The 24,044-nt window shown below is 43.5% G+C and overlaps 1 protein-coding gene across 1 annotated transcript in view; it reads left to right on the forward strand.

Moving 5' to 3' along the window:
• MTUS2 (microtubule associated tumor suppressor candidate 2) overlaps positions 1–24,044 on the forward strand; it is a 196,496-nt gene that overhangs the window by 90,523 nt on the left and 81,929 nt on the right. Inside the window, exon 4 of the mRNA XM_010572701.1 lies at positions 22,838–22,999. Within this exon, the coding sequence (XP_010571003.1) occupies positions 22,838–22,999 (162 nt within the window). The remainder of the gene's footprint in view (positions 1–22,837; positions 23,000–24,044) is intronic.

The raw sequence follows: 24,044 nt of genomic DNA on the forward strand, positions 1-24,044 counted from the left end.
GAACAGCAAGATCTTCCGAAATGCAAAAACGTGGGTACGGAGCGAAAAATAAAGGAGGGGTTAAAGTGTGGCACTGCTGTGGTGGGTGCTAAAAGGTTGCTTGGGCACAAGCAAAGACTGGAGAAGTCCATAGAGGAGAAAGCCACTGAGGGCTACTTTGCACACAGAAAGCACCTGGGGCTCAGAAGCCCCCAAACCACCCTGCTTTTGAGGCTGGAAAAGCCATGGGAGGAGGAGAGGTTTCTCTCTATTTTGCTCTTTTTCTGTGCTTTTTCCTCTGCCTCTGCTGCTTATCACCAGTGAAAACAGAAAACTGAGTGAGCTGGATGTGTTGTCTGACAATAGGGCTGATGTTTTGTTCTTAAGTGACCTCCCCAAAGCCGGGGCTCGATGTTCTAAAAAGATTCAATTATCTGTTATTGCCTTGCACCCATACTGCAGTGGTGAAAAAGGAGCACAACCAGGTTCAGCCTTATTGTGCTAAGGGCTGTACAAACTCAAGAGCTCTCACGGTTCAGCTTTGTTTCTTACTGAGGGGTTTGCTACCTTTGAGCACTCCCATTTAAATCTATGACATAGATACACCTACGCCCAGTTTTCAAAGAATTGCCATTGTCATAGTTGTTGCTAGATAGCAGATATCTTTGTAATTGTGACTATTTTCTATCTCTGTTTCATATTGTGGCTCGGAATTGTTTCCAGGCATCCTGAATTGATTCTAAGCCCTGCTAGAGGAGACCTTTTATAAATACTTAAAAGACCTTATATAGACTGTTGTATTTTCAGAATTGCTTGATGTGCAAGCAATTAAATGTTTACAGAAAGGGAAGCACTAAATAAAGAGAACTTCTCTCTTGAAGGCTAGTAGCAGGCATCAGATGCCGAGTTTCTGTTAAATATAGTCTGATAGTACCTGTTCATATAATTAATAGGTGACATACTGTCTTATCTGACATGGACCTTTGGAAGGATAGCATTCATGAACCAGCGAGTCTCTGCCATTGTGATTGCTTGGCTAAGCCATGGCCATGGTGCACTCCACAGTAACCAGCTTGTGGCTCGAACTTTGCCAGTTGACAAGGGTCCACATGGGATTATCTACCCCCTGGGGCAGCCCTGTAATGCTTTGTGCTGTAGATGCCCACCTACTGCCATCCAGGCTGCAGACGTTAGCTTGCTATGCTGTAAACCCAGCGGTGATTTCCCCAATACCAGGGGACCCAAATGCTCTCCATCCACTTGGCACTTTGGAAGGGCCCAGGAAGGAGAATCCTTCAGCAGATCTTCCCCATCCCTTAAGGGACTGTTTTCTGCTTCTGGGTAGCACATGGAAAACATGACTGTATGACTTCTTTGTATGCAAGTGTGTGTTTGTTTATGTGTAATGTGGGATGCTGGGTGGTCCTGGTTTTGTGGAGCGAGCCCCTGGGGAGTCCAGGCCTCGAGGCTCAAGTAATCCGAGAAGGAGACTCGTGTACTTACCTTTTGAAAAACAGTCAGGCTTTCAGAAGTGATTGTTCCACCACATAAAGAGTCTAACAACAACTTTGACAAACACAATGGAGGTTGATTTCGGGTCATAATCACATTGAAGGCAATCATGAAGCTTTAAATTAATAAGACATGTATTAAGCATAGCCTGAAAGCACTCCCACTTCAGTAATCCACTCAGAGTCTTAGCTTTTGAAGGATTCATGTAGTGTTTAAGTTAATGTATGTCTTAAAAATAGTTCTCTTTTAGTAGCAAATGTATGACAGCTGAATTTATTGTCAAACCTCCTAATTTAGGACTGTACTCCTGCTTAAATTGGAGTGTCTGTATAGCATTAGAGAGGCTTCCCACAGCTCACCAGTTGGAAAGCCCAGACCCAGGCGTCCTTTCCACTAGTGATACTGGGTACTGCAGTCATTTTGACAGAGACAGCAAAGGGCTTTTCTTCCTTCCCTTGGGTCCCAAAAGCCATGCTTGTTGTTCCAGGAGATGTTCCATTTTTAAATGTTACCATAATGCATTAAGTGTTTGGGTTTTCTCTCTCTCTCAATTTTTTTTTTCATGATTTCCCAAGGAAACAGAATTTGTGTAATCCAGTGGGATTAGTCCTGTATTAATAAACTGCAGTTTCTCCATCTCTCCTGCATTTTGAACTGCTCTGAGGGGAGGAGCCACTCCAGATCATACAGGTTTCATAAGAATTAGCAGCTTGCTAAAGGTCGAAGATCCGAATTAGTGCTTTCCCCTAAGAAAAATCCTATCTTGTCAGTGCAGTGGTGCAGAACCTGTTTGGCCTGCTGGCACAAAACCTGCCACACCACCAGAGCCTGTATAGTATTTAGAGGGTGTGGAAGAGCAATGAAGGTCCTCTGTGTTATTTATTAAGCCTTTTCAGGAAGGGAGCACTGAGGCTGCAAACATGAGGAGCATCTAAGGGTACCGTGGTAGGGGCTCATGCTGTATCTGATGGGGAGCCGGGAGCATTGGGGTGGGAATGACTGGTACTTGGGTGTGCTGTCATCATCATTGCAGTTGAGATGTATAAAGCACACAGCACACAAATTCAAAGGAGACCAGATTTCAGTAGTCCTTCTATTCATGAAACAGCTAGCTGAAAAAATAAATAGATGGGCAGAAGTTGGCGATGATACCGACATTGTTAAAAGGAAACGATCTTCCAGATCTCCCAAAGAGCAAAAAATTCTTTGATTTGTTGCAATTCCCTGCATTCTGCTAACAAGAACCACGCGAAATACTCATGAAGAACTGCCCCCCTCCTCCCCCAATTAATCTGATTTAGAGGTTTTTCAGCAGAATCTGTTACGTTTCCAAACTCACAGGAACCCTTTGTTAACACTCTTCTTGTTTTCTCAATTCCAGAGAATACAAAGAGGATAAAAACCCTGTCTGGGGTATAACAGTTAAAATTTCATTATGAATTTGAACAAAATCACAAACCTTCCAGAAAACCAGCAGTATCTGGTGTGTTGACTAATCTGAAAAAGTCAGTAAGTTTTTCAAGCTTTCCATTGTCTTTTCATTGTATAAACAAGAAAACAAGACCCAAAACAAACTCCAAAGGAAGTTCATGAAACTGTGTCATGTAAATCCAGAAGAAAAATTTGTTACCACTTATAAAAGTTGTAGCTGTTTGTTTTTTCCCAGCTACTGACAAGCCACTGACTATTTTTGAGCTTGGGATTCTGGTGGAGTGGATCTTAATTTCTAATCGTGGCTATACTTTGCTTAGGACACATATGGTCTGAAATATAAAATATTATCTCCATGTGCGTCCTGCAGGGCTAATAGTGTTTCTTGCTCTCAGACAAAATTCTTTGTAATTCCCAGTCATGAAAAAACCAATATATCTGAAGTTGTGTTGCTGACCACCAAGTATTGAATCTCTTTAAATGCTTGTTCACAGCATTAGATTAAACACAGAATATCTCAGGTTGGTATGGTGATCCATGCATTGTATTCTACTAGCTCATTCTTCGTCTTGGGTTTGGCAGGTTCTTGGTGAATTCAGGTCACACTGAAGGAGCTGGCAGTGCCCAACAAGGCCATTGGTTTGACACTGTGCTGCCCACAACTTTTGTCAGAATGAGCCGTTTGAAGGGTGTTGGATCATTAAATTAGGTTTGGTAGAACACAGACTAGGAGCAATGCCATTTGAGAGAGGTTTAAACAACAAGGCATGAATAGATAGATCCCCTTGTCCACTGGTCCTTGCAGATGGGTCCTTGACTCCAGTCTTGCTTGGTCCAGCTGGTTTTGGTGACTTTCTGAGCTCTGCCAGCCGCTGGCAGCCTGGGGACATTGTCATCTCTGAGGCCTGGCAGTGTTGCTCCCCCCTGATTTCCTCGGGAGTCTGCCGGTGTCTCCAAGGACAGGTTGTCACTCTTCTTTTCCTGCCTCTCCATAAAGATGACCTGTCTTTCACAGGAGGATCACTTCTCCCTCTCCCAGGTCAGCAGCAGCCACCTTCTTTGCTTACCCAACCACACCTTATTACCATGCATGAAGTGCACAATAAACTGTGAGCAGATAAAGCAAATGCTGTCCATCACAGGGAGTATCAGAAGTATTCCCAAAGGGTGGGCCTTATTTTCCTCCCTCTTCCACTATTATTTCATTGTTCATTAACTGCACAAGACTGTGAGGCTGTGTGTAGGGAAGGACACCAGGCACAGTGGCTTTTCACTGCGTGCTATGAGACGTGAGTGTTCAGGCACAGTCCAGTCTGAAACCAGCATCGCCAACAAAATCTGTCCTTTGGCAACAGCCTGGACAGTTGGTAGTGGGTAACTGTTAGCCCATGTTGTATTTGGACAAGAGTAGTTTCTCATGCCATGGGAATGTAATCATGATCCTTTTAGCCTGCAAAGTTTCGGAGAGGATATAACACCGAATTACTTTTTGCTTTTAAAGAAGAGAGAAGAGAGTGAACTCTCCAATTAGCAGTGCTAGCAGACCCATTAGCCCAAATTCAGCTCAGCCCTGGCAGAGGAGGGTTGCTCTTGATTACTTTCACACCCAACCTTTTGCAAGGAACTGCTCTGCTGCAGTAACGTGAATGTTCGTGCTTACCATATCAGAGGTCATTTGTATGTCAAGCATTTGCTTTTTGTAATGTGAAGAACATCCCATGTGTGGTGTAAATGCCCCCCACCCACTGGGAGCCCAGTAGCAGCTTCTCTTTCAGGGAAACAGCACGTGGTTTGGGAAATACAGGTCAGGAAACAGGGATTTCATAGCGTGGGTTCTAGATGGATTACTCAAAAGAAATGCAGGCTTCACTGTTACTCTGCCAGGTGTCTCAGGTCTCAAATTGCCCCTGAAAACCTACTCTGGCAGATCCCACGTTCTCTCTCTTAATATCTTCCTGCTAAAATAATACTGGAATAAGCTTGGGATTGCTTATTAGAGGAATAAGGATACGGAGCAGTACTGCTACCAGACCCAGTACTCCTGTTGTGTGTCATATATTTCTTCTTAAATACTTTACGCAAATAATTTTAGTTTTCAAAATTTCCCATTGTTTTGAAAAAGTAGTGTGTGTGTGGTTTATATGTATCTATGTGTGTGTGTGTGTATATATATATATATGTAATATAATTTATTTTTCCACCACTTTTAGTGTGAGTATAACTTCCTAGGTATTTTGCTCTGAAAATTCTTAATTGACCCTAGTAGCATTTTATAAATATTTTAAAGTGCAATTTATTCCCTTCATATTTACACCCATGAATTACTCATTACCTAGCACATCTTTCCTCCTGTAGGCAAACAGCAGTGGTTGCCACACTGTTTTAAAATGAAAGCTGGCAAGATAAAGGTGGGTTTCATTAATGAATGACTACTGTGATATTGCACAGCAGGCACTAGCAGCTTGGTTGGAGGTGGCTTTTAACAAAGATTTCTCACATTTACCAGAATTGCATGGGCGCAAATGATATCAGATAAACCTCACCTCATCTGCAGATAAACTTTTTTTTTTCATAACAGTATCTAATATTTACCTAATACCTTTCATCCCAAGCAATTTACAATTAATTCATCTTCATAGCTCTCTTGCTAAAATAAGAGCATTGACAAAATGATGCTGGAGAAGCTGGGCTGATTGCCCAGGATTTGCCTCTAACACAGACAAAGTGCTGTCTTACTCATCATTGAATACTTAATTCCATTTTCTAATGTGAAGAAAAATCCTGATAGCAAATAACCTGTAGTCTGAATCTCTGCAGAAGATACCTTGTAATGGTGACTGTAGGACACTGACTGCGGGATTGTACTGCAGGCTCTCTGCTCCCTTGGTAGGGTGAGAAACTGAATAGAGAGCACCAGTTGAAACTTGCAGCATCTTCAGTTATGTCAAATTTGTGATCTACTGTCATTTAGGTCACAAAGAAAAGAAGATGAAGGTGACAAAAGATGAAGAGAGGAGCTGTGGGTTCACCTTATTTTTGGGCAATAGTTATAGTTCAATCTTCCAGTGAGCCCTTGCTGTGAGCCTGCATCCTTCCCTCACTTCCAGGCAGGGTTAGGGATATGGGATGTAGGGCTGGGACAGTCTGGACCATTCTTCCTTGAAGGCTGTTTGAGGAATCCAGGTAGTGAACAGCAACACTTTCTCTCCCCCTTTTCTCCACCAGCATGTACAACACTTGTGCTCACTTGTGTGACTCTCTACTGACTACCGAAATTACAACAGGTAAAATAAGAGGGGCCTGTATTACGTCTCGGTCGTGGTGAAATCAGGTCTCATACATACATTTTCTAATGTTGATCCAGAAAAGAGTCATATCCTTTCTGCAAAGAGCCTCAGCAATATATTCCACTCCCTCCTGCATCCATGGGCGCTAGGAAGTTTGGAGGGAGACACAGACAGGCTTGGTGCATATTCTTGTCTCCCTGATCCTAAGGAGTTTACAAAGAAAATACATGGAGTTTTAACCAGTATTGGCCTTTCTGCAGTAGGAAACCTGGTCTGTCTCCTCTAAGAGCCCTGTTCTTTGTCTTCAGTATCATTCAGGATATTTCTTTAAAAGAAAGATCTCAGAGATGCTCTCAGGCTACGTTTCTGTGCTGAAGAAGGGAAAAAAAGAGGAGTAGAAGTTTCTTTTACAATAATAGCAGCTGAGATTTTCACGTAACCACCTGCCTTCAGGGCCCAGGAATGTAAGAGAAACACCAAGGGCGTGTGGTAGGCCTGTCAGATTGTGCCACCGCAGAGAAGGAAACTCTGCAGAGCCAGCAAAGCAACGCGGGAGAGTCTCCAAGGCAGATCTGCCACTTACACTCTCCTGAGGTCTCTGCCATTTGTTAGCAGTGCTAAGAGCTATCCAGTTCCTCGTCAAGAGCATGGAGGCTCTGGAGACCTTTTTCTGCAACTGAAGTACTATGGAAATCGCTTGAATTACAATTTTCCAGTAGACAATGCTCTGGTTTAGTATTTCTGCACTTGTACAATAGACACACAGTTAATTAAAAGTGCCTGCAATACAAAAGAACATTATTCGTGTTGGCATAAAACACTACAGATCATACTTCTGGCTGTACTTTATGCCTCCTTGAAATAATTCTACCCCTTCACCCTCACTCACCCCCCACCCCACTCCCCCCATACACATACCCTTTCTTGATCCTGTTAATAATTTCATATGTCTTAAAAAAATTTACTGGGATTTAAAATTGTACAAAATGAGTAGCTCTCCTACTTCAATAACCCAGGTACTAAATGTATGATTAAAAAGCTTTCATTTAAGTAGTCCCTTACAGGTCTTAACTACAGGATGATTCATCCAGAGGTGAAATTAATAGGATATTTCTGGTTAATCCTGCAGTTCAGTTTTCACATGCCAGAGATGGGCAAGTAAATTTATCTTCAAAGGTCCTAATTAAGAAAAAGAGCAATGGCAAGGGTCCAGGTAATTACACCTCTTTGTAACATCATAACCTTGCTTTTTAAAAATGATGGATTTAGAAACATGATTTTATAAGTAGAGACTTTTTGCAAAATGAAGTAACCTCTTCCCCAATCTAAGCCCAAAATCCAACCAAGTACCCAAAACCTTAAAAGACCATGGCCTGGAAGCACTGAATGGTCCCAGTGGGTCCTCATGGATTTGGCTGTGACAGAACATGTGAAGAGTCACAATTCACAACCATGATTTAAGTTCTACTTTCTATTCATTGCCTAATTTGAAATTACCTGAATCCTTCACATCCTGGCCATGGGCTCTGAAGGCAGGGACCCTCAGGGTTTCCAAATCTGCTGGGGGTTGCTGAAACCAAGCAAAACCATAGGAGGACTTCACGCTTGTTTTTAAATAGCATTGCTTGGGTGCTCTATGGCTAACTAAGTATTGTTCATGGCAAAGCTTCAACACTTTGGGTATTTAGATTTGTGTAAAGCCTGGCAGTTACTTTTAAACAGCCAGCTCCAAGGGGCATTGCACGTCCTCTTGATGGAGCTGGAATGGCCTTGCAGGAACATGGGGCCAGTCCAACCAGTGTCAGATGTCCCAGCCAGGCCAGGTGCAAGACAGCCCAATCTACACAGCCATGTTCTCCTTTTGTGAAGCTGATCCCTTCAGAGAGAATGCTGTGTTACCCCCTGCTCATGGGGCTGTTTGTTAGCAGATATTGTAAGCAGAGGCTGTTGGAAAGGACATGGAAAGGAGATCTGTCCTTGGCTCAGCTACGGGCCTTCAGGGGTGTCCGAGTGGTACGTGCTCACCCTTCCCCTCGCCTCCTGGCTCGACACACAGTTGTAGTGTGGCAGGGGCAAACACACAGCAGCAGAATGTGTCTTTAGAACTACTGAATGCTTTTCTTGGGCACCTACAATGAATCAAACTTTGTATTATCTGTAGGATGTGTGCAGCCTTCAAACCATACATAGCTCATAGTTTTGTTTGTCTAAGTGGGACATGCATCTTCCATTGGCAGCACTGGAAGGCCTTGCTTGAGGGCAGTTTGGTACATCCAATGGAATAGCATTTCCTTGTGCTTCTTTACAGTGGTTCCCTGAATGCCGTTGGAAAAGCACGGTGATATACAGCCTAATTTCATAGCAAACCATGAGCCTGCTCTCCTACTGAATCTGAAGTTTTGAAAAATAGAATGTATTTTCCCAAATAAGAGATCCTTTAATTTGTGTGAATGGTGATTGCTTGTCTGCGCCTGACAATGTCCTAACAAGTTAACTCACTGTTGTGACTAAAGCACCATCCAAGTTATTTTCAGAGAGGCCTTTAAGTATTGTTCTGACCTAAAAGAGTAATGATGCTCCACTTAGGAGTGTTGACAGGGGGTGGATTTGCTGGCTTAATAAAGAAGAATCATAAAATTGCTGGGACTGAATGCTTGTTGGAATAGACCAGAGGGGTATTTTATGTACAGACAGGGCCTTCTAGAATGTCATTTCCTTTATCAAGTTTACCTGCCACTTTAGTAACAGTGTCCGTGTCCAATCCTAAAAAAGTTTTTACCTGCATGTCACAGTATCATGTCAAAAGGATGTTGCAGTCGTGTGTCCAGCCTGGCAGCAATTTGCCCACTGATGCAGAAGACCAGAAACAGATTAATGGCCTTTTTATAACTCATGTAATTTCAATCCAAGCAACCAGCGCTAGTCCAGGAAATTGTGATGTTATTGCCAGTGCCCCTGGATGTATTCATTAGCCTCGTGAAGTAAGAATTCTACCCACAAATCGCCTCTAGCACCTTAAAGTATTTTTAATACAGCAGCCTTTGATTTAAGAGTAACTATAAGATCAGTATAAAAGTAGCAGATACCATGGTGTAACGTGCTGACATGGCATAACACAGCTCCCGCCCACAAAAGCCACTTGCTCCAAGAAGACTCCCCGATGCCAGGGCATGTGGCAAGAGTGCTGGGGCACTGCGGTTGGATGAGGAATTTCACGCCTGGCTGCCCAGGCTGTCTTTGCTCTCTGAAGTGTAAATTTCCATCTTCTGAGTAATCAGACTGGTATCTTTCACATTTACAAACCCAGCAAGATATATGTCTAGAGCATAAATGGTTTTATAATACCATCATTTATATTACAACTGTCTGAGCAAGTAGTGGTGTATAGGCCTTATTTTAAGCCTGGCATTGGAAATTGGGATACTCCATTTATTATTCCCCTTTCATAGAATCATAGACTAGCCCAGGCTGGAAGGAACCTTGAAAGATCATCTGGTCCAAACTTTTGTGGGAAGGGGAGCCTAGATGAGATCATCTAGCATCCTGAACAATTACACCTTGAAAAACTGCAGCGATGGGGACTCTACCACATCGCTAGGGAGGTTGTTCCAATGATTGATTGTTCTTACTGTAAAAAATTTCCTCTTTATGTTGAGATGAACCCCCTCCCAGTGTGTCTTGTACCCATTACCCCTGGTCTTCTCCATGTGGCTCCTTGTGAAGAGAGAGCCTCTGTCCTCTTTGTAGGAGCCCTTTAAGTACCGGAATACTGTGACGGGGTCCTCTCCTGAGCCTTCTCTTCTCCAGAGAGAAAAGACCTAACTCCTTCAGTCTTTCCTCATAGTGCAGGTTCTCCAGCCCTTTGATCATCTTCATGGCCCTTGTGTGGACCATCTCTAGTCTGTCCATGTCTTTTTTGTATTGTGGGGACCAGAATTGGAGACGGTACTCCATAGCTCACCTCTATACACTCAAATTTCTCTTATACATAAAGTGCAACTCCACTTCCTCTTCTTGCCTTCCTATCTTTCCGAAAGAGTTTGTAGCCATCCATTGCGGTCTTCTAGTCATGTGAATTTTCCCACCAAGTTTCTGTAATTCCTATGACATCGTAATTCTCAGACTGGGCACAGAGTTCCGGTTCTGCCTGTTTGTTGCCCAGACTATGTGTGTACTTGCCTTTGGAAAGGGTTGGGGAGCGTTCCTCACTACTCTGGTAGGTGCGCTTATCCACCCTGTTGCTTATGGATATACAGGTGTCGCAGCTGTGGACCCTACCGGCCAAGTTCATTAGTTTAAAGCATGATTCACTAAGTAAGCCAACCTGCTACCAAAGAGGTACTGCCTCTTCTAGATTGGTGGGTCCCATCTCTCCCCAGTAGGCTGCATCCGTCAAAGAACATCCCATGATCGTAGAAACCAAAGCCCTGGTGACAATACCGGCCACAAAGCCAGGTGTTGATCAGTATGATGCGTCAACTTCTGCCTTCACCCCTATCCCTGACTGGCAATGCAGAGAAGATCTCTTGGGCCCCTGTTCCTTTCACTTGGGCCCCCAGGGCTCTGAAGTCCTGCTTGATCTTGCCCAGTTTTTGCTTAACTGTGTCATTGGTGCCCACATGACCAAGAAGCAGGGATAGTAGTCTGCTTTCAACCAGTTGTGGCAGTGTCCCTGTGACATCCCAGGTGGTGGCTCCTGGCAAGCAGCAAACTTCCCTTAACCATATATCAGGCCAGCAGATGGGTGCCTCGGTGCCTCTCAGCAAAGAGTCACCCACTACTAGCACTCACCGCTTCCTTTTGCAGCTTTTAGTACGTGGTGCTGCTGCGGTTTCTCCCTGTGAATCTTGCTCCTTGGTTTTGTCTGCTGCCAGATGCCCCAGGGGTGTTTGCACGCCCTGCTCGTGGTGTTGTGCGGTGTTATGTGCGCCTACACCGTACCCTGCCGGTTATTGTGCCCCTTCACCCTTCCACTCTGGGCTTTGCCATTATAACCCTGTGGAAATCACTTCTGCATGCTCCAATTAAATGGCCTTACATTTTATTATTGTCAGTAGCATCTATTGTAATGAAGAGAAGCTACTCACTTGAATACTGCTACTGCCAGTCAGCTAAATTCAAATACGAAGGGGGAAAAAGCTGTAAAAGGATCAAATTGACAAAATGTTTGATACTTTATCAAGTAGAAAAGTTAAATAATTTGTTCTATAAAGGCACTTTCAGTTTTTAAGAACCCGCCTCTTCTATTTAACCTCTGTGGGTTTCAACAGAATCTTGATTTTATATACTTCTAAGAGCCTTCATTTTGTGAAATAAATGCAATTAAACATCTGATCCCTGAAAAATATTGTGGGCCAACCCATTTAGATTATTTCATTTCATAGAAATATAGCTAAAACACTTCGTAAAACTTAGTTCACTGGGTCACAGCATTTAGTATTGTAAAGTTAGCTTATTGTAAAATAGATGCATTTTGCTCAAAATCATCTAGTAAAGGCACTGTTTTTAGCAAACATGAGATGAGGAAAATTTTTAACAGGTCACATTGAAAATTTATGCTTACTCTCCATACATAATGCCATTTATAATAGACACCTGTTTTGCTTGTGGGTTTCGCTCTCCAGGTGTTTTTGAATTGCAGTTTTCCTTCTAGGCTCCTTGTAACTGACAATGTTTATTAAAAGAAAACTTGGTTTGATCAAACTGGTTAAGATGTATTGTGAGGAAAACATCATTTAATCAGCAGAATTCTACAAGTCAAGCTTATTTTTGGAGCCTTAAAAGACAGTATACCCAGTGCATGTGGAAAAATAAAACTTTCCACTGAAACATGTTTCCTGACTGTTGAAACTGTGAACTACACAAAAAAATTTATCAGATTTTTATTTTGCTATAGATTTTTTTTTTCTGTATTATATCTAAAATAGCCACAAAAGACAAATCTAGACAGGAGCCAGCACAGAGCAGCACAGTGCACGTTGCACATTGCTTACAAAGGAGTTCATGAAAGTTCACTGGGAAAAGCAGGTTCTTTTTTGCTATACAGATGTAAATACGTGACAATTCTCCACAGGTCCATACCACCAGTAGGAAAATTTCCAGTAGGAAAATTCAAACAGATAAAAAAAGTTGGAAACCTGTAATGGTCCTGCAACTCTAATTTGCATTTATCCTCACTGTAGGAGATAAGTTGCGGAGGAAGGGGCAGGAATACGTGCCCGCTATGGAAACTCTTGCTGTTCTAGGCATGGGGAGTGGTAAACATTGTGTTTTACACATCGTTTTCTAAAAGATGCAGGAGTGACTCCGTGAGATTTAGGCAGTTTCTTGGACATGAGTGACGAGGGCACCCCTGCCTCCTTCCTTGTCAGCTGGTGCACAAGGGCTCAACTCCAGCAGGACAGACAGTTGTACCTGCTGGGTCTGACGTCCTCCAGGGGTGTGAGAGAAGGAAGCTCAGATGATGCCCCAGTCATCCAGGCTAACCCAAGCTATTCTATAAAAGATGGGCAAAATTTTTTCTTGAACAGCATGGTGTCCAAGAGGACGAACATGACCTGAGCACAGCGAATGGCTGCTCTGAACAGCTTAGATGCCTCCCTACCTGTTTCCAAAGCACAGTGCAGGTTTGGTGCCTGTCACCACCTTTCTCCTCCAACCAAAACATTGCTCAGCATTCATGGGAAGTTCTGCTCAGCTGCTTGCATCCTTCATACTCTGAAATGGAGACATCTGTTGGTTTGAAACTCCTTCAGGGCTGGGATGGTGATTAAGAATAAGTAGTGTGAGTTGAATTTGAATGTGAAATGAAATAGGAGTTAAGTTCCTAAGCAGCTTTGAGAATCTGGGCCTGAGCTCATAAAATGCAATTAATTAGTGACTAGCTGGAGACTCTCTAGGGCTCTTCCATCTTTGAGATTTCAGCATGACCTCTCCCCTCCCTAGCCCATATTGCATGCTCTGAAGTCATCATTGTGCCAAGGAAGAAGGCAGACACATTTACTAGCTCTTTGATCTAGCATAATTCCACGTAAACTGTAGCACACATGTTATTGTGGCTTGGCAAGAAAGAGCAGGACTGAATGCTACCAGACCTTAAGCACTGACAATTGTAAGGGCATTGCTTAACCTCTCCCGGTCTGGTGAGCTGTGGCATCCTGTATGGATTGCTAAAGCTGATGGAAATTCATTAACACCATTCGACTGTCATTAACACTTTTACCAAGGATTATATCCCTTTAAGTGTCCAAATATGGCAATCCAAGCCAGTGCTCAAGCAAATTAGAAGCAGCAATTCCAGGAAAGAGGCATTTGTCGATGATATAATGCTGTAAGTGTCAACAGATGTCATTCCTTTATAATAAGGCATGTGGCTCTAATTTGGCACTTCTTGCCATCAGGAGGAACTTCTTGCAGAGCAGATGTCACTTCTAATCCTATCTTTCATGGGTGCCTGTGCCCTGTTAAAACTGGCATGCCAGTTCAGAAGTAGGCATGGTGCCATTAGAGCAGATGGTCATGAGCACAAGCCGTGTTACAAAACTGGTGTTTCTAGAAATGTGGATGCTGGGACTGAAGTATTACCCAGGAACATCGAAACCTTCCTACCCAGGAAAATTCCCCCCAAAGTAGGTTGATACATGCCATTAGTGCTTTAGTACTGGTAGAAAATGGATGTTATCTGTATCTTCTTTCTGGTTATTCTAACTTTTGGGCAACCACTGGGGATCCCAGGGGCCATTCTGGCAGCTGAGGGCATTGGAACATAGATGTGTCCTTGGCAAAAATGCCATCAATGCTTGGTGTTGCTTTGACAGCTCTACAGTGCCTGGGAATTGTTGTGGTTGTGGAAGACCACTCTGCTGGGCAACAAGGAGGAGAAGTGGCCCTTGGACCTGTATTCATCCATCTCTTCTGTAAGACAGTGTATGACTCTGCCAGACAATACCTGAAGCAAAACTGTGCTCCTGTTTTACTTCATGTGCTTTTTGCTTAGTGTAGAGAGTAGCATTTTTCCTAAAAGTGCTCATCCTAAGTCAAACTTGGCTTGCATTGAAGACAACACTTCAGTTGCCCTCACTGGGATCAAATACAGTATTTCTTACAAATTCAACTGTCAATAACAGTTCATTTCAGTAAATTTACTGAACATGGGATTTTAAAAAATCTGTTGCTTAGATATAGCTACTTATTTTCTCTCTGGAAATGAACCTGCTGAGAGGAATTCTAATGTTTAACTGATCTGTAATCTGTTCTTCATAACTTGTGTCAGCAAGTAGAGCTTCCAAAAGCACTGTGAGTACTTGCTTGCCTTCAAGTGTACCTCAGGTGTTAAGAACCAGCCCTTCCTACATTTAATTAACAGGCTTCAGTAATTATACAATAAGGTCAGGTTACTGTGACCTGATCTGTTAGAAATCTTAATCCGTATGTCTAGGAGAAGCTTACAGCAGATGTGTTTCTCTCTTCTCTGTTAGAGAAGCAAACCTTTCCCCAGTATGTAGTCCTACTGCCTCAGCTCCTCAGGGTACCACACAAGACACTTCAGCAGAGTATTCATGACGTGGGATGTTTCTTGTCACTGTGATCAGAGTCATATACTGAATGAGGAAAGTTTGCAGGGAAGATTTCATCATGAATGAATGACCTTTGACAGTTCAGCTCCAAGTAGTGCCAAGAGACGGCCCTTTCAGAAGGTGGATATGCAGTGATGTCTCAGGCCCATTTTAACATGTCTGCATAGTCCAGATATCTTTGGCAAGATTCCCATAACCTTATGTTATCCTTTTTGACAAACATTATGACTAATCAGCAAAATACTATGCTGTCTTCACTCTATACCCTATAGGGCTTTAATTAGGCAGCTATACAAACGAGCTCAGCTAGCTGAACAGCTGTACAATCTGCCAGTGGTAGGCAAAGCTACCACCAACACACGGTGAAATTTTATTACAAAATGAAATGCTTATCTTGCCTAGTAGAGGTGTAACATTTCACAGGAGCCCCCCAAAAATGTGTTATGTGATTCCAAAGTGTGGCATAGTCAGCCAGTTGTCTGCAGCTCCCACTAACATGTACAGAAATTTTACTTTGTGGTGAAATTTTCGCCTTGCCCAATGAGGCTTCTAATATTTCAGTAGGGAGTAGCACGTAACTCCACTCGAGTAAGAAATCCATTTAGATGGATCCTAAAATGTGTATTTTAATTGGTGAGGTGACAGGAATAAGTTATTCTTGTTACAAGGAGGTGCATGAGCAGAAAGCTGTATTTCTACTATCTGTTATGTATGAAGGACACTGAAGATGGGTCTGTACCGCAAAAATTAATCTAGATCTCAAAACCTCTAAGTCATCAAAACCAGTAAAACATGTAAAGAAAGGAGCTTCAGTTCTGCTTGGCAGGGGCAAAACACCTCCACTTCTCAAACCCACTTTGTTGCAGGTGAGGCTAAGCTGAATGACCTCCTCTGCCATGGGCTGGGAGCACACACAGCCCAGCTCGGTGGATGCTGCTTGGCTGCAAGTCCAGCTGTGCTGGTGAGCAGGGGAGAGCCTGGAAGCCAGGCTAAGCCCAGTCTCCTGATCCCACACCCTGTTCTTCACACTGTGCCTGTGGTTTGGGCTGCTCTAACTCAGTCGGGAAAAGCTGCTATAGTTAGCCTGAGTGGTGTCAGGTTGAGCCAGCCTATGCCACTTGGTCAGCTTTTATTTAGCAGCATAGATACAGCCTGATAGACCAAGCCTCAACTAAAGCCCATGTCTGCAAGGGCATCCTGCCATGAGTAGGGTTGCCAGTGCTGTCCTGGCAGTGCAGCTGCCAGTTGAGTTAGGAAAGCACAGACTGAAGAGGTGATGCTTCCCTCTGCCCTGCCAGAAACACCACCTCCGTGTTTTGTTTGCCTGGATCAGCTGGAAGTGCAGGATCCAGCCTCTGGCTGCAGAAGCAATCATGGGCAGCTGGAGGTGAAGGAGGAGCCTGCCAGTGCATCTGCACAGAGGTGCTTTTGCAGCTCTTCTGGAGACAGTCGACTTTGCAGAGTTCCCACCCTTCAGGTGCCCCAACAGCTATCTGCATGGACAGATCTGAGGGGCCAAAACTGTCTGAGAGCGGGTGTCACAGGAGAAAGGTGCTTGGCTTTAGGACTGGAGGGCACGGGCAAAAAGGGCGGACATGAAGCAATCTCTTACAGATGTAAGTGGTAGTGTACAAAAGCCATGACTGATCACATAGTTGTCATTAATCATCAGTGATGGCACCAAACTCCCTCCCTAGAAATGAAGGGGCTGTCTCAGAGGCAGTCATCTGCAGTGCAGAGCCCCAAAGCCATCTAAAACTCAGAGAGCTGGCTCCTGTGCTGACAGGCGCTGCAGATTTGGTGGTGCTCCTTATTTTGAAGGAAGTTTTTAAGCTCAAAAATCAAAATTCAGGTTTCAGTTTTGAATGCTAAGACTTCTGAAAAATCAGCTTTTATAAAGGCATGTGGGCGTGCACAAACCTCCTCTAAAATAAATATGTTAAAGGGGATTATTTCTCAGACACCTTTGTCTGAGCCAAAAAAAATGCAATGGGAAAAAATACTTCGAGGTAAGTAAGCTAGGTTTAAGCATCGTGTGAACATCAATCCTTAAGCTTCTTGTTCTGGATGGAATAGAAACCTGTCATCAGCTTGTCCATGATCTGTTGCACATTAGGCCTGTTGTATCAGGAAATACCAGGCACTGGCTTTCAGCAAAGACAAAAAACCAAATTAGCCGGCTAGTAATCTCGTCTACTATCATAACATCATAATAGCATGGTAACCCCTCAGGGCTAATGATCACACTGCACCGCTTGGTCAATAGCATTGTTTCAGCTTGAGCTACAGAGCTGTACATTCAGTCGTGTCTCTTGATAATTACACTGTGACATGTTATATTGAAATATGCAGTGTTGGACTTTAAAACAGTAACCCTTAAAACAGTTGAAATAAAAAGCTCAGCTGGCAGGCTGCATATCTTGTAATCAATCTATAAAAATTACTTACCACTTTACAAGTAAAAATCAGAAATAAAAAGTGGACATTAATTGAAGGATGGGCAAACATTCCAATTTAGTGAAAAGTGTGTCTTGCGGTTTTTTGTTTTAGACATTACCTAATTAGTGACAGTAGTTCAGGTATTTTCCTAATCAGACTATTGCCCATGGTAGTGATTTTAAGTTTCATTCTGTGCTTGTATTTCTGCTTGAAAACTGGGGCACAGAAGTGAAGCCTAGTAAAACCCAGAGGATTAATGCATCCCAATGTTCTGCAGATGAAAAAAAGTCATTCCAGCCTTACTCATCATCAGGTTTTCCTGCTCGCTTTTCCTGTCTGTCTCTGCTATTCCCTTGCTCTGTGAGTTTGGAAAGTGGCTCAACTCCTTCATTATTTGTAAAGCTCATTGAGTTCCGTGACTGAAAACTGCTTTAGAAATGCTAAGTGGGATCACTGCTGCAACAGTTAGACGTACCTTCATTGTCATTAAACTTGGTGTCAAGTAGTGTCTAAGGATCTTTAAGATGGAAAGGGCTTGCTGTTGCCCTGTGCCATGGTCTAACCCCAGCCAGCAATGAAGGACCACACAGCTGCTGGCTCACTCCTCCCCACTCCCAGTGGGATGGGGAGGAGAATCGGGGAAAAAAAAGTAAAACCTGTGGGTTGAGATAAGAAGGGTTTAATAACTAAACTAAAATAAAATATTATAATAAAAATAATAATAAACTATAATGAGAATGGTAATGAAAAGGAATACAACAAAAAGAGAGAAATAAAACCCAAGAAAAGACAAGTGATGCGCAATTCTATTGCTCACCACCCGCTGACCGATGCCCGAGCAGCGATCCGCCCCTCCTGGCCAGCTCCCCCCAGTTTATACACTGAGCATGACGTTCTATGTCTATGGTATGGAATATCCCTTTGGCTAGTTTGGCTCAGCTCTCCTGGCCATGCTCCCTCCCAGCTTCTTGTAGCCTGCTTGCTGGCAGAGCCTGGGAAACTGAACAGTCTTTAACCTAGGATAGGTACTACGTGGCAACAGCTAAAACATCAGTGTGTGGTCAACATTATTCTCACACTAAATCCAAACCACAGCACTGTACCAGCTGGGAAAAAAATTAACTCTATCCCAGCCCAAACCAGGACACTCTGGGCAAATGTTTGTGATTCAGTGAACATTCACAACGCCAGCACGTTCTCAGTGTCTTGGGTGTGATTACAGCTGTGGTGGAGAGCTAACAGCTCCAAGCCTGCTGCCAGTGCGGCAAATGCTTGACCTGCTATGAAGAGCTGGAAACTCAGTCCATCTCGATAGGCTTCACATGCAGCCCACAAGACAGGGAACTGCAGAAGCAGCTTCACTCATGCTTTAATACTCTTTTGGGGTCTGTTTCTCAGCAAAGCAGACCCATAGGCATTGTCAGATAAGCTGTTTTTCTAGAAAGGATGCAAGTTTTCCAACAGAAGGAGACTTTATTGCCCTTGAGTGCAGGCAGGGAAAACTGTGGTTGTCGGGCTTCCACATGGTGAAGAGAATGGTGGCAGATATGGAGAGAGGTGGCTCAAGCCATGTGGGAGCCAGTGAGATTTTGGTCATGGTTTTCTTTGAACATGTAGCCTACAATACATTGCCAGCCCTGACTTCTGCATGTCTTTACTGGCATAACAGTGTAAGGGGTGAGTGGGTGCAGCTGGGACTCTCCAAAGTATCTGCAAGTCTTCAAACACCTTTTCTTCTTCCCTGTATTTTTTTCACAAGCAGAAGAGTAGGATTCCTTGGGGCTCATAGTGAGGAGATGATAAAAGTGAGGCTGAAGGCCTTTAGCTCCAGCAGATAGTTAATAGTCTGTTAAACACTCTACTGCAAAGTCAGCAGTGCTGCTCCTCGTAGAGTACAGAGTCTGCAAAAATACAGGGCGTTTTATGTAGGAGCACCCAAATGACTTGCCAGGTGCTTCAAAGGCAAGCAAGGAGTCTCCCCTGGTTTAGACAGAATGCAAAAGTAGAGGAGCAGGAGGGAAGAGGTACAATACAACGGAGGATGAGATCACCTGGAAACTGTTCACGTACTGCACATCTGGTGTTTCTGTACAGGCTTTTACTGAAAAATAAGAACTGGTATTCTGGGAGGGCAGATGCTACTGACTCACTGGCTGCAGATAATGGTGGAAGGCATTATCTCATGATGGACTGACAAGTACCATCTGATGAATAATCTTTCTGATTTTCCTTCAAGAAGTGAATTCCTCTGAGTAAATGAAAACCTTTATTTTCTTCTTAGATCATGAGGAATATGCATTTTCCTGCATCTTTAATTTCATTTCTTCTTTGAATGCTATTTGAAAAGAAAAGTGGAATCCAGCACCATGTGTAGCAAGGTGGAGCTCACCTTGCACTGCTCCTGGGGAGCTAGGCACTGCCCTAGTGATGTCCATGGAAGCAGCAAACATTTGTTTTGGGGGGCATATTATACATGCATGTGTTGTTGTACCCCACTACCTCTTTCTGAACTCCATCTCTGATTGAAGAGCAAAGCGTGAGACATTGTCTCATGTTAAACATTGACCTTATCTCAAAAAATCCTGGATATATTAATATTGCTATTGTGGTGGGTTGACCTTGGCTGGCTGCCAGATGCCCACCCAGCCACTCTCTCACTACCCCTCCTCAACAGGATGGGGAAGAAAATAAGCTGAAAAAGCTCACGGGCAGAGATAAAGACAAGGAGATCACTTACAAGTTGCTGTCACAGACAAAACAGACTTGACTCGGGGAAAATTATTATATATATTTCCAATTAAAATAGAGTTGAATGGTGAAAAACAAAGACAAAAAACCTAAACCAGCTTCCCCCCTCACCCCCTTTTTCCCCAGGCTCAGCTTCACTTCTTCCTTCCCAACTCCTCTACCGCCTCCATCCCGCCTCCCCGTCGAGCAGCGTGGGGCAGGTGGGCAATGGGGGTTGCAGTCAGTCCATAATAGTTCCCCTCTGCCACTTCTTCCTTCCCACACTTTTCCCTGCTCCAGCGTGGGTCTTTATCACGGGCTGCAGTCCCTCAGGATAAACCTGCTCCGGCGTGGGGTCCTCCACGGGCTGCAGTGTGGATATCTGCTCCACCGTGGTCCTCTCCGCAAGCCGCAGGGCAATACCTGCTTCACCATGGTCTTCTCCAGGGGTGGCGGGGAACACCTCCTCCCCCTCCTTCTGCTCTGCCCCTGGTGCTCGCCGAGGCTGTTTCTCACACTTTTTCCTCACTGCAGGGCAATGTTTTGCCGTTTCTTAAAAACATTTTCCCAGAGGTGCCTCCAGCTTGGCTGCCAGGCCAGGCTGTGCCCTGTGGTGGGTCCATTGGAGCCTTGCCACGGACACCCAGTACAGCGATGCAGCTTGTCTCCCTGAGTCCGTTTCTTATTGAAAGATCAAAAGCTGAATTGCTTTTTTTCTTTGTTATTTTTGACTCCTGAGGGAGTTTGTCCAGCCACAGCACGAGGCGCACAGCTGGCTCTCTCCAGGCACCAGGCAGTTCCAGTTCAGGGGACCTGGTGAGGCCGTGTTTGTCAGCTTTCCCACCCACTCATTTCTATAATTAGCAGACCTCTTATGTTGTGTTTTAGACTATAAAAGTGTTTTCAGCTGGCGGCCCTTCTTCTTCAATACCTAGAAAAGCTTTTAAACTTTTTTTTTAATGAGAGGTTATGTAACTCCCCTGGACACCTTGTTCTTCAATGCGGGAATTGCTTCCATTCGGCCAGATTTGTGAGTTGAAACGTTCTCCATATAATACATTTCACAATAGAATAAAAGGTTTCCATTAAAGGGCACTTGAACGGCATTTCTCTGCAAATAGGAATAATTTCCTCTTCAAGATTAGTGTTTCTACAATTGAAACTTTTAAACAAATAGCCGAGGAAAGAAAAAATTTTATACGAGCAGCGCTACCCAAACCGACTGGGTGAGCACATAGCTGAGGCCACTTCAGGAGTAACTTCAGGAGGGTGATGCAAACAGACTGAGGTGGGCACACACACTATAACATCCCCCTGGCACCTGGTAGAGATGTCCTTGTGCACAGCCGCAGAGGAGACTGTGCCAGACTGGGCCAGATTTTCTGCTGACCTGACTTTACTGAAGTCAGCAGTGTTTTGTCAGCAGATAATTCAGCACGTAATCTTAAATGTTTGTTACACAGGTGAAAAATCTGTGTACTTTGGATATAAAACAACGACCTGACGTGCTGAGGGGTTGTTATGGGCACAGCAGTGTAAAGATTACAAATGCTTCAGGTTTTTCTGTTCTTGTGTAGAGAATAGTACACTGTTTTGTTTGAATTTTTAATGTGGCTTATTATTTGAACAAAGGTCAAATGTGTTTGTAGAAGTCCATGTATACTGCAGATATGCGCTTTAAACTAAGACTTATATGCAAGCAGCCTTAAAGACACAGCAAAACGTAAAGCTGTTTTGTCAGAGCCAAAAGGTATATTCTTCTTCTATCAGAAAAGAGGATTTTCTTTTCCAACCTGCACTTTTTTCCTAGTGGATTTTCAGTAAGAAAGGCAAAAAAAAAATCTCTCCTTCACTTGCACACATTTAAGAAGCCTACGTCTTAAAAATACTGGAGACTTGGACATGCCAATTATTAAAATAATGTTATCATTTTCCTGCAGGCAGTACCTAAATAGTATTGTATTATATCTTTTTAAAATAATGGAAATAAAAATTATAGCCCTTTTCTGAAATTCTATGTATTTCTTGCCACAATCTTCACTCATTTTTTCAAACAAAATGTTCATCCTTCTGCAAATGTTCAAGTCCAGATGTGCTGTAATCTTTTGCTCGTCTTAGGCTTTCTACAAAATAGATAAAGAAGACACTCCAACTTTGCCTTTTTCAAATGTTAAGAAAAGATTGATTTCCTTATGTCTACAAGGAGCCTAGGTTGTCATTATTCCCTAGATGTCAAACGCAGGAAGAAAGCAAACCCATTAGAGGTTTTGAAAGAGGTCAATATAAACTGGAAACTTTGGCAACCTAAGATTCATTATGAGAATATGATTGAAGTGGATGTGAAAGTTAAGGCAGATTTTTTTTTTTTTTTCCCACCTTATTATTCAAATGCCTGCGTGTGGTCTGAGAGACTGTCTGTGGGAAATCCCTCCTGAGCAGGAGAATTTGGTGCCTTGCACCACTGAGCCCTGCTATTCCCCTTTATTCTGACAACCAGCAATTCCCAAGTGTTAGGGTGAGTGTGTAGGGTGGCTCCTGTAGCAACTACGAAGCCAGAACCAACTCATCCACCCAGATATTTAGAATTGGTTTCTTTATGAGCCTTGCAGCCAGACACCTTTATGGAGCTAGACCAAAAGCAGGTGTTAAGTTCCTGTTGGACTCAGACTCCGACAGCTGCCAAGACTTAGCATTTAAGTAACTTGCTGGGAGCTCTTTATTTCTACATAACTGTTTGTATTGGCGAAAGTCCATGTAACTTAGCCCAAGTTGCAATGAGAATATGTCTTTGTAGATTATAATTGCTTATACAAGCTCAGTCTGTATGCCACAGTTCACATACATTTTTTATGAACTTATAATTAGAGCAATTTTGGTCTCGTGCAGGTTCCAGCTTTGGAAATGAAGAGCAAACCACTCCTAAGGTATCTGCACCTTCTAAAGATGTCCCCAAGGGGAGCAGCAAGAGCACGACGCAGGTATTGAGCAGCACAGCACCTTCACGCAGGAGCTTACTTCCAGCACCAAAAACTGCCACAGCACCTGCTGGTAAGTGCTCCAAACTTGAAACAACACCTGCATTCGGCCAAGAAATGCAGAAACTTTATTATGATGCTATTTTGCTGCTTACTCAATTAATTTTCATGCCATTCTTGGGCACATTGCCAATGTGCTGATTTGGACTCTGCTTGCTGTGGGCTCTTTGAAACACAGTCAGCAACACAGCTATAATCTCATTTTGTGAACTGTGTCTGGAGTTGAAGGCATTTAGTGTCCCTAACTACACATGACAGAGATTTATTGTATATATTATTGGTTCTCACCAGACACCTTTTTGAAAACATTGCATTGCTTTAGAGACCAGAGCATTCCATTGAGCAGATAATTCATTGCTAGGTATGCTTGCAGGGATGAGAATACTGCCCTCTAAGTTTAAGCGATTTGTGGTGTTTTCTCTCAGAGACGGAGAAGGAGGCAAGTAAATAAAGCAAAAAAAAAAGTATTGTTTCCTAACTTAAGCCCTCTTTCAGCTCAATCCAGCTATGTCTCAAGTCAGCCAGCAATAATTCGTAGTGTCTCAGGAAGGTTTACAGTTTTCTGCCAAATGCGTTTTTTGTTGAAAAATATGTGCATCTTTCTGCCATCTCCTGCTCACACTTGTTTCCTGCTGCCCCTTCCCTAGCCAGGCGCTTGGACATGGTGTTTGAACTCCAGGTTCCCTTTGGCAAGGATGTAGGGTTGTATCCTCCTGGGTAGGACTCACCACTTCTGAGAGAGCAAGGAGCAGCCCGTGCTGCCTGCCCTTGAGGACTGCTAACGCTGATCCCATCTGCCTGCCCACTCGGTAGGGAGAGATGAGGGGCAATGTGATGGTGAACATCTATTACACACTCAGCACTGGCAGCATAGAGAGTCAAGTTTGAGTGTGATGGATGAGTTAGGGCTGTTCCTTGTGACTTGCAGGCAGGGTCAATGTGATTATTGGTCATAATTATAAAATAAGTTTAAAAGAATGGCTGTAGACACCCTCTCCCCTGGTTACAGATGACATCTCCTCACCCCAGTTGGCTTCAAGCACTTTCCTACTCACTAG

Source organism: Haliaeetus leucocephalus, unplaced genomic scaffold (genome assembly GCF_000737465.1).
Source record: "Haliaeetus leucocephalus isolate CR32 unplaced genomic scaffold, Haliaeetus_leucocephalus-4.0 Scaffold351, whole genome shotgun sequence".
Lineage (NCBI taxonomy): Eukaryota > Metazoa > Chordata > Aves > Accipitriformes > Accipitridae > Haliaeetus > Haliaeetus leucocephalus.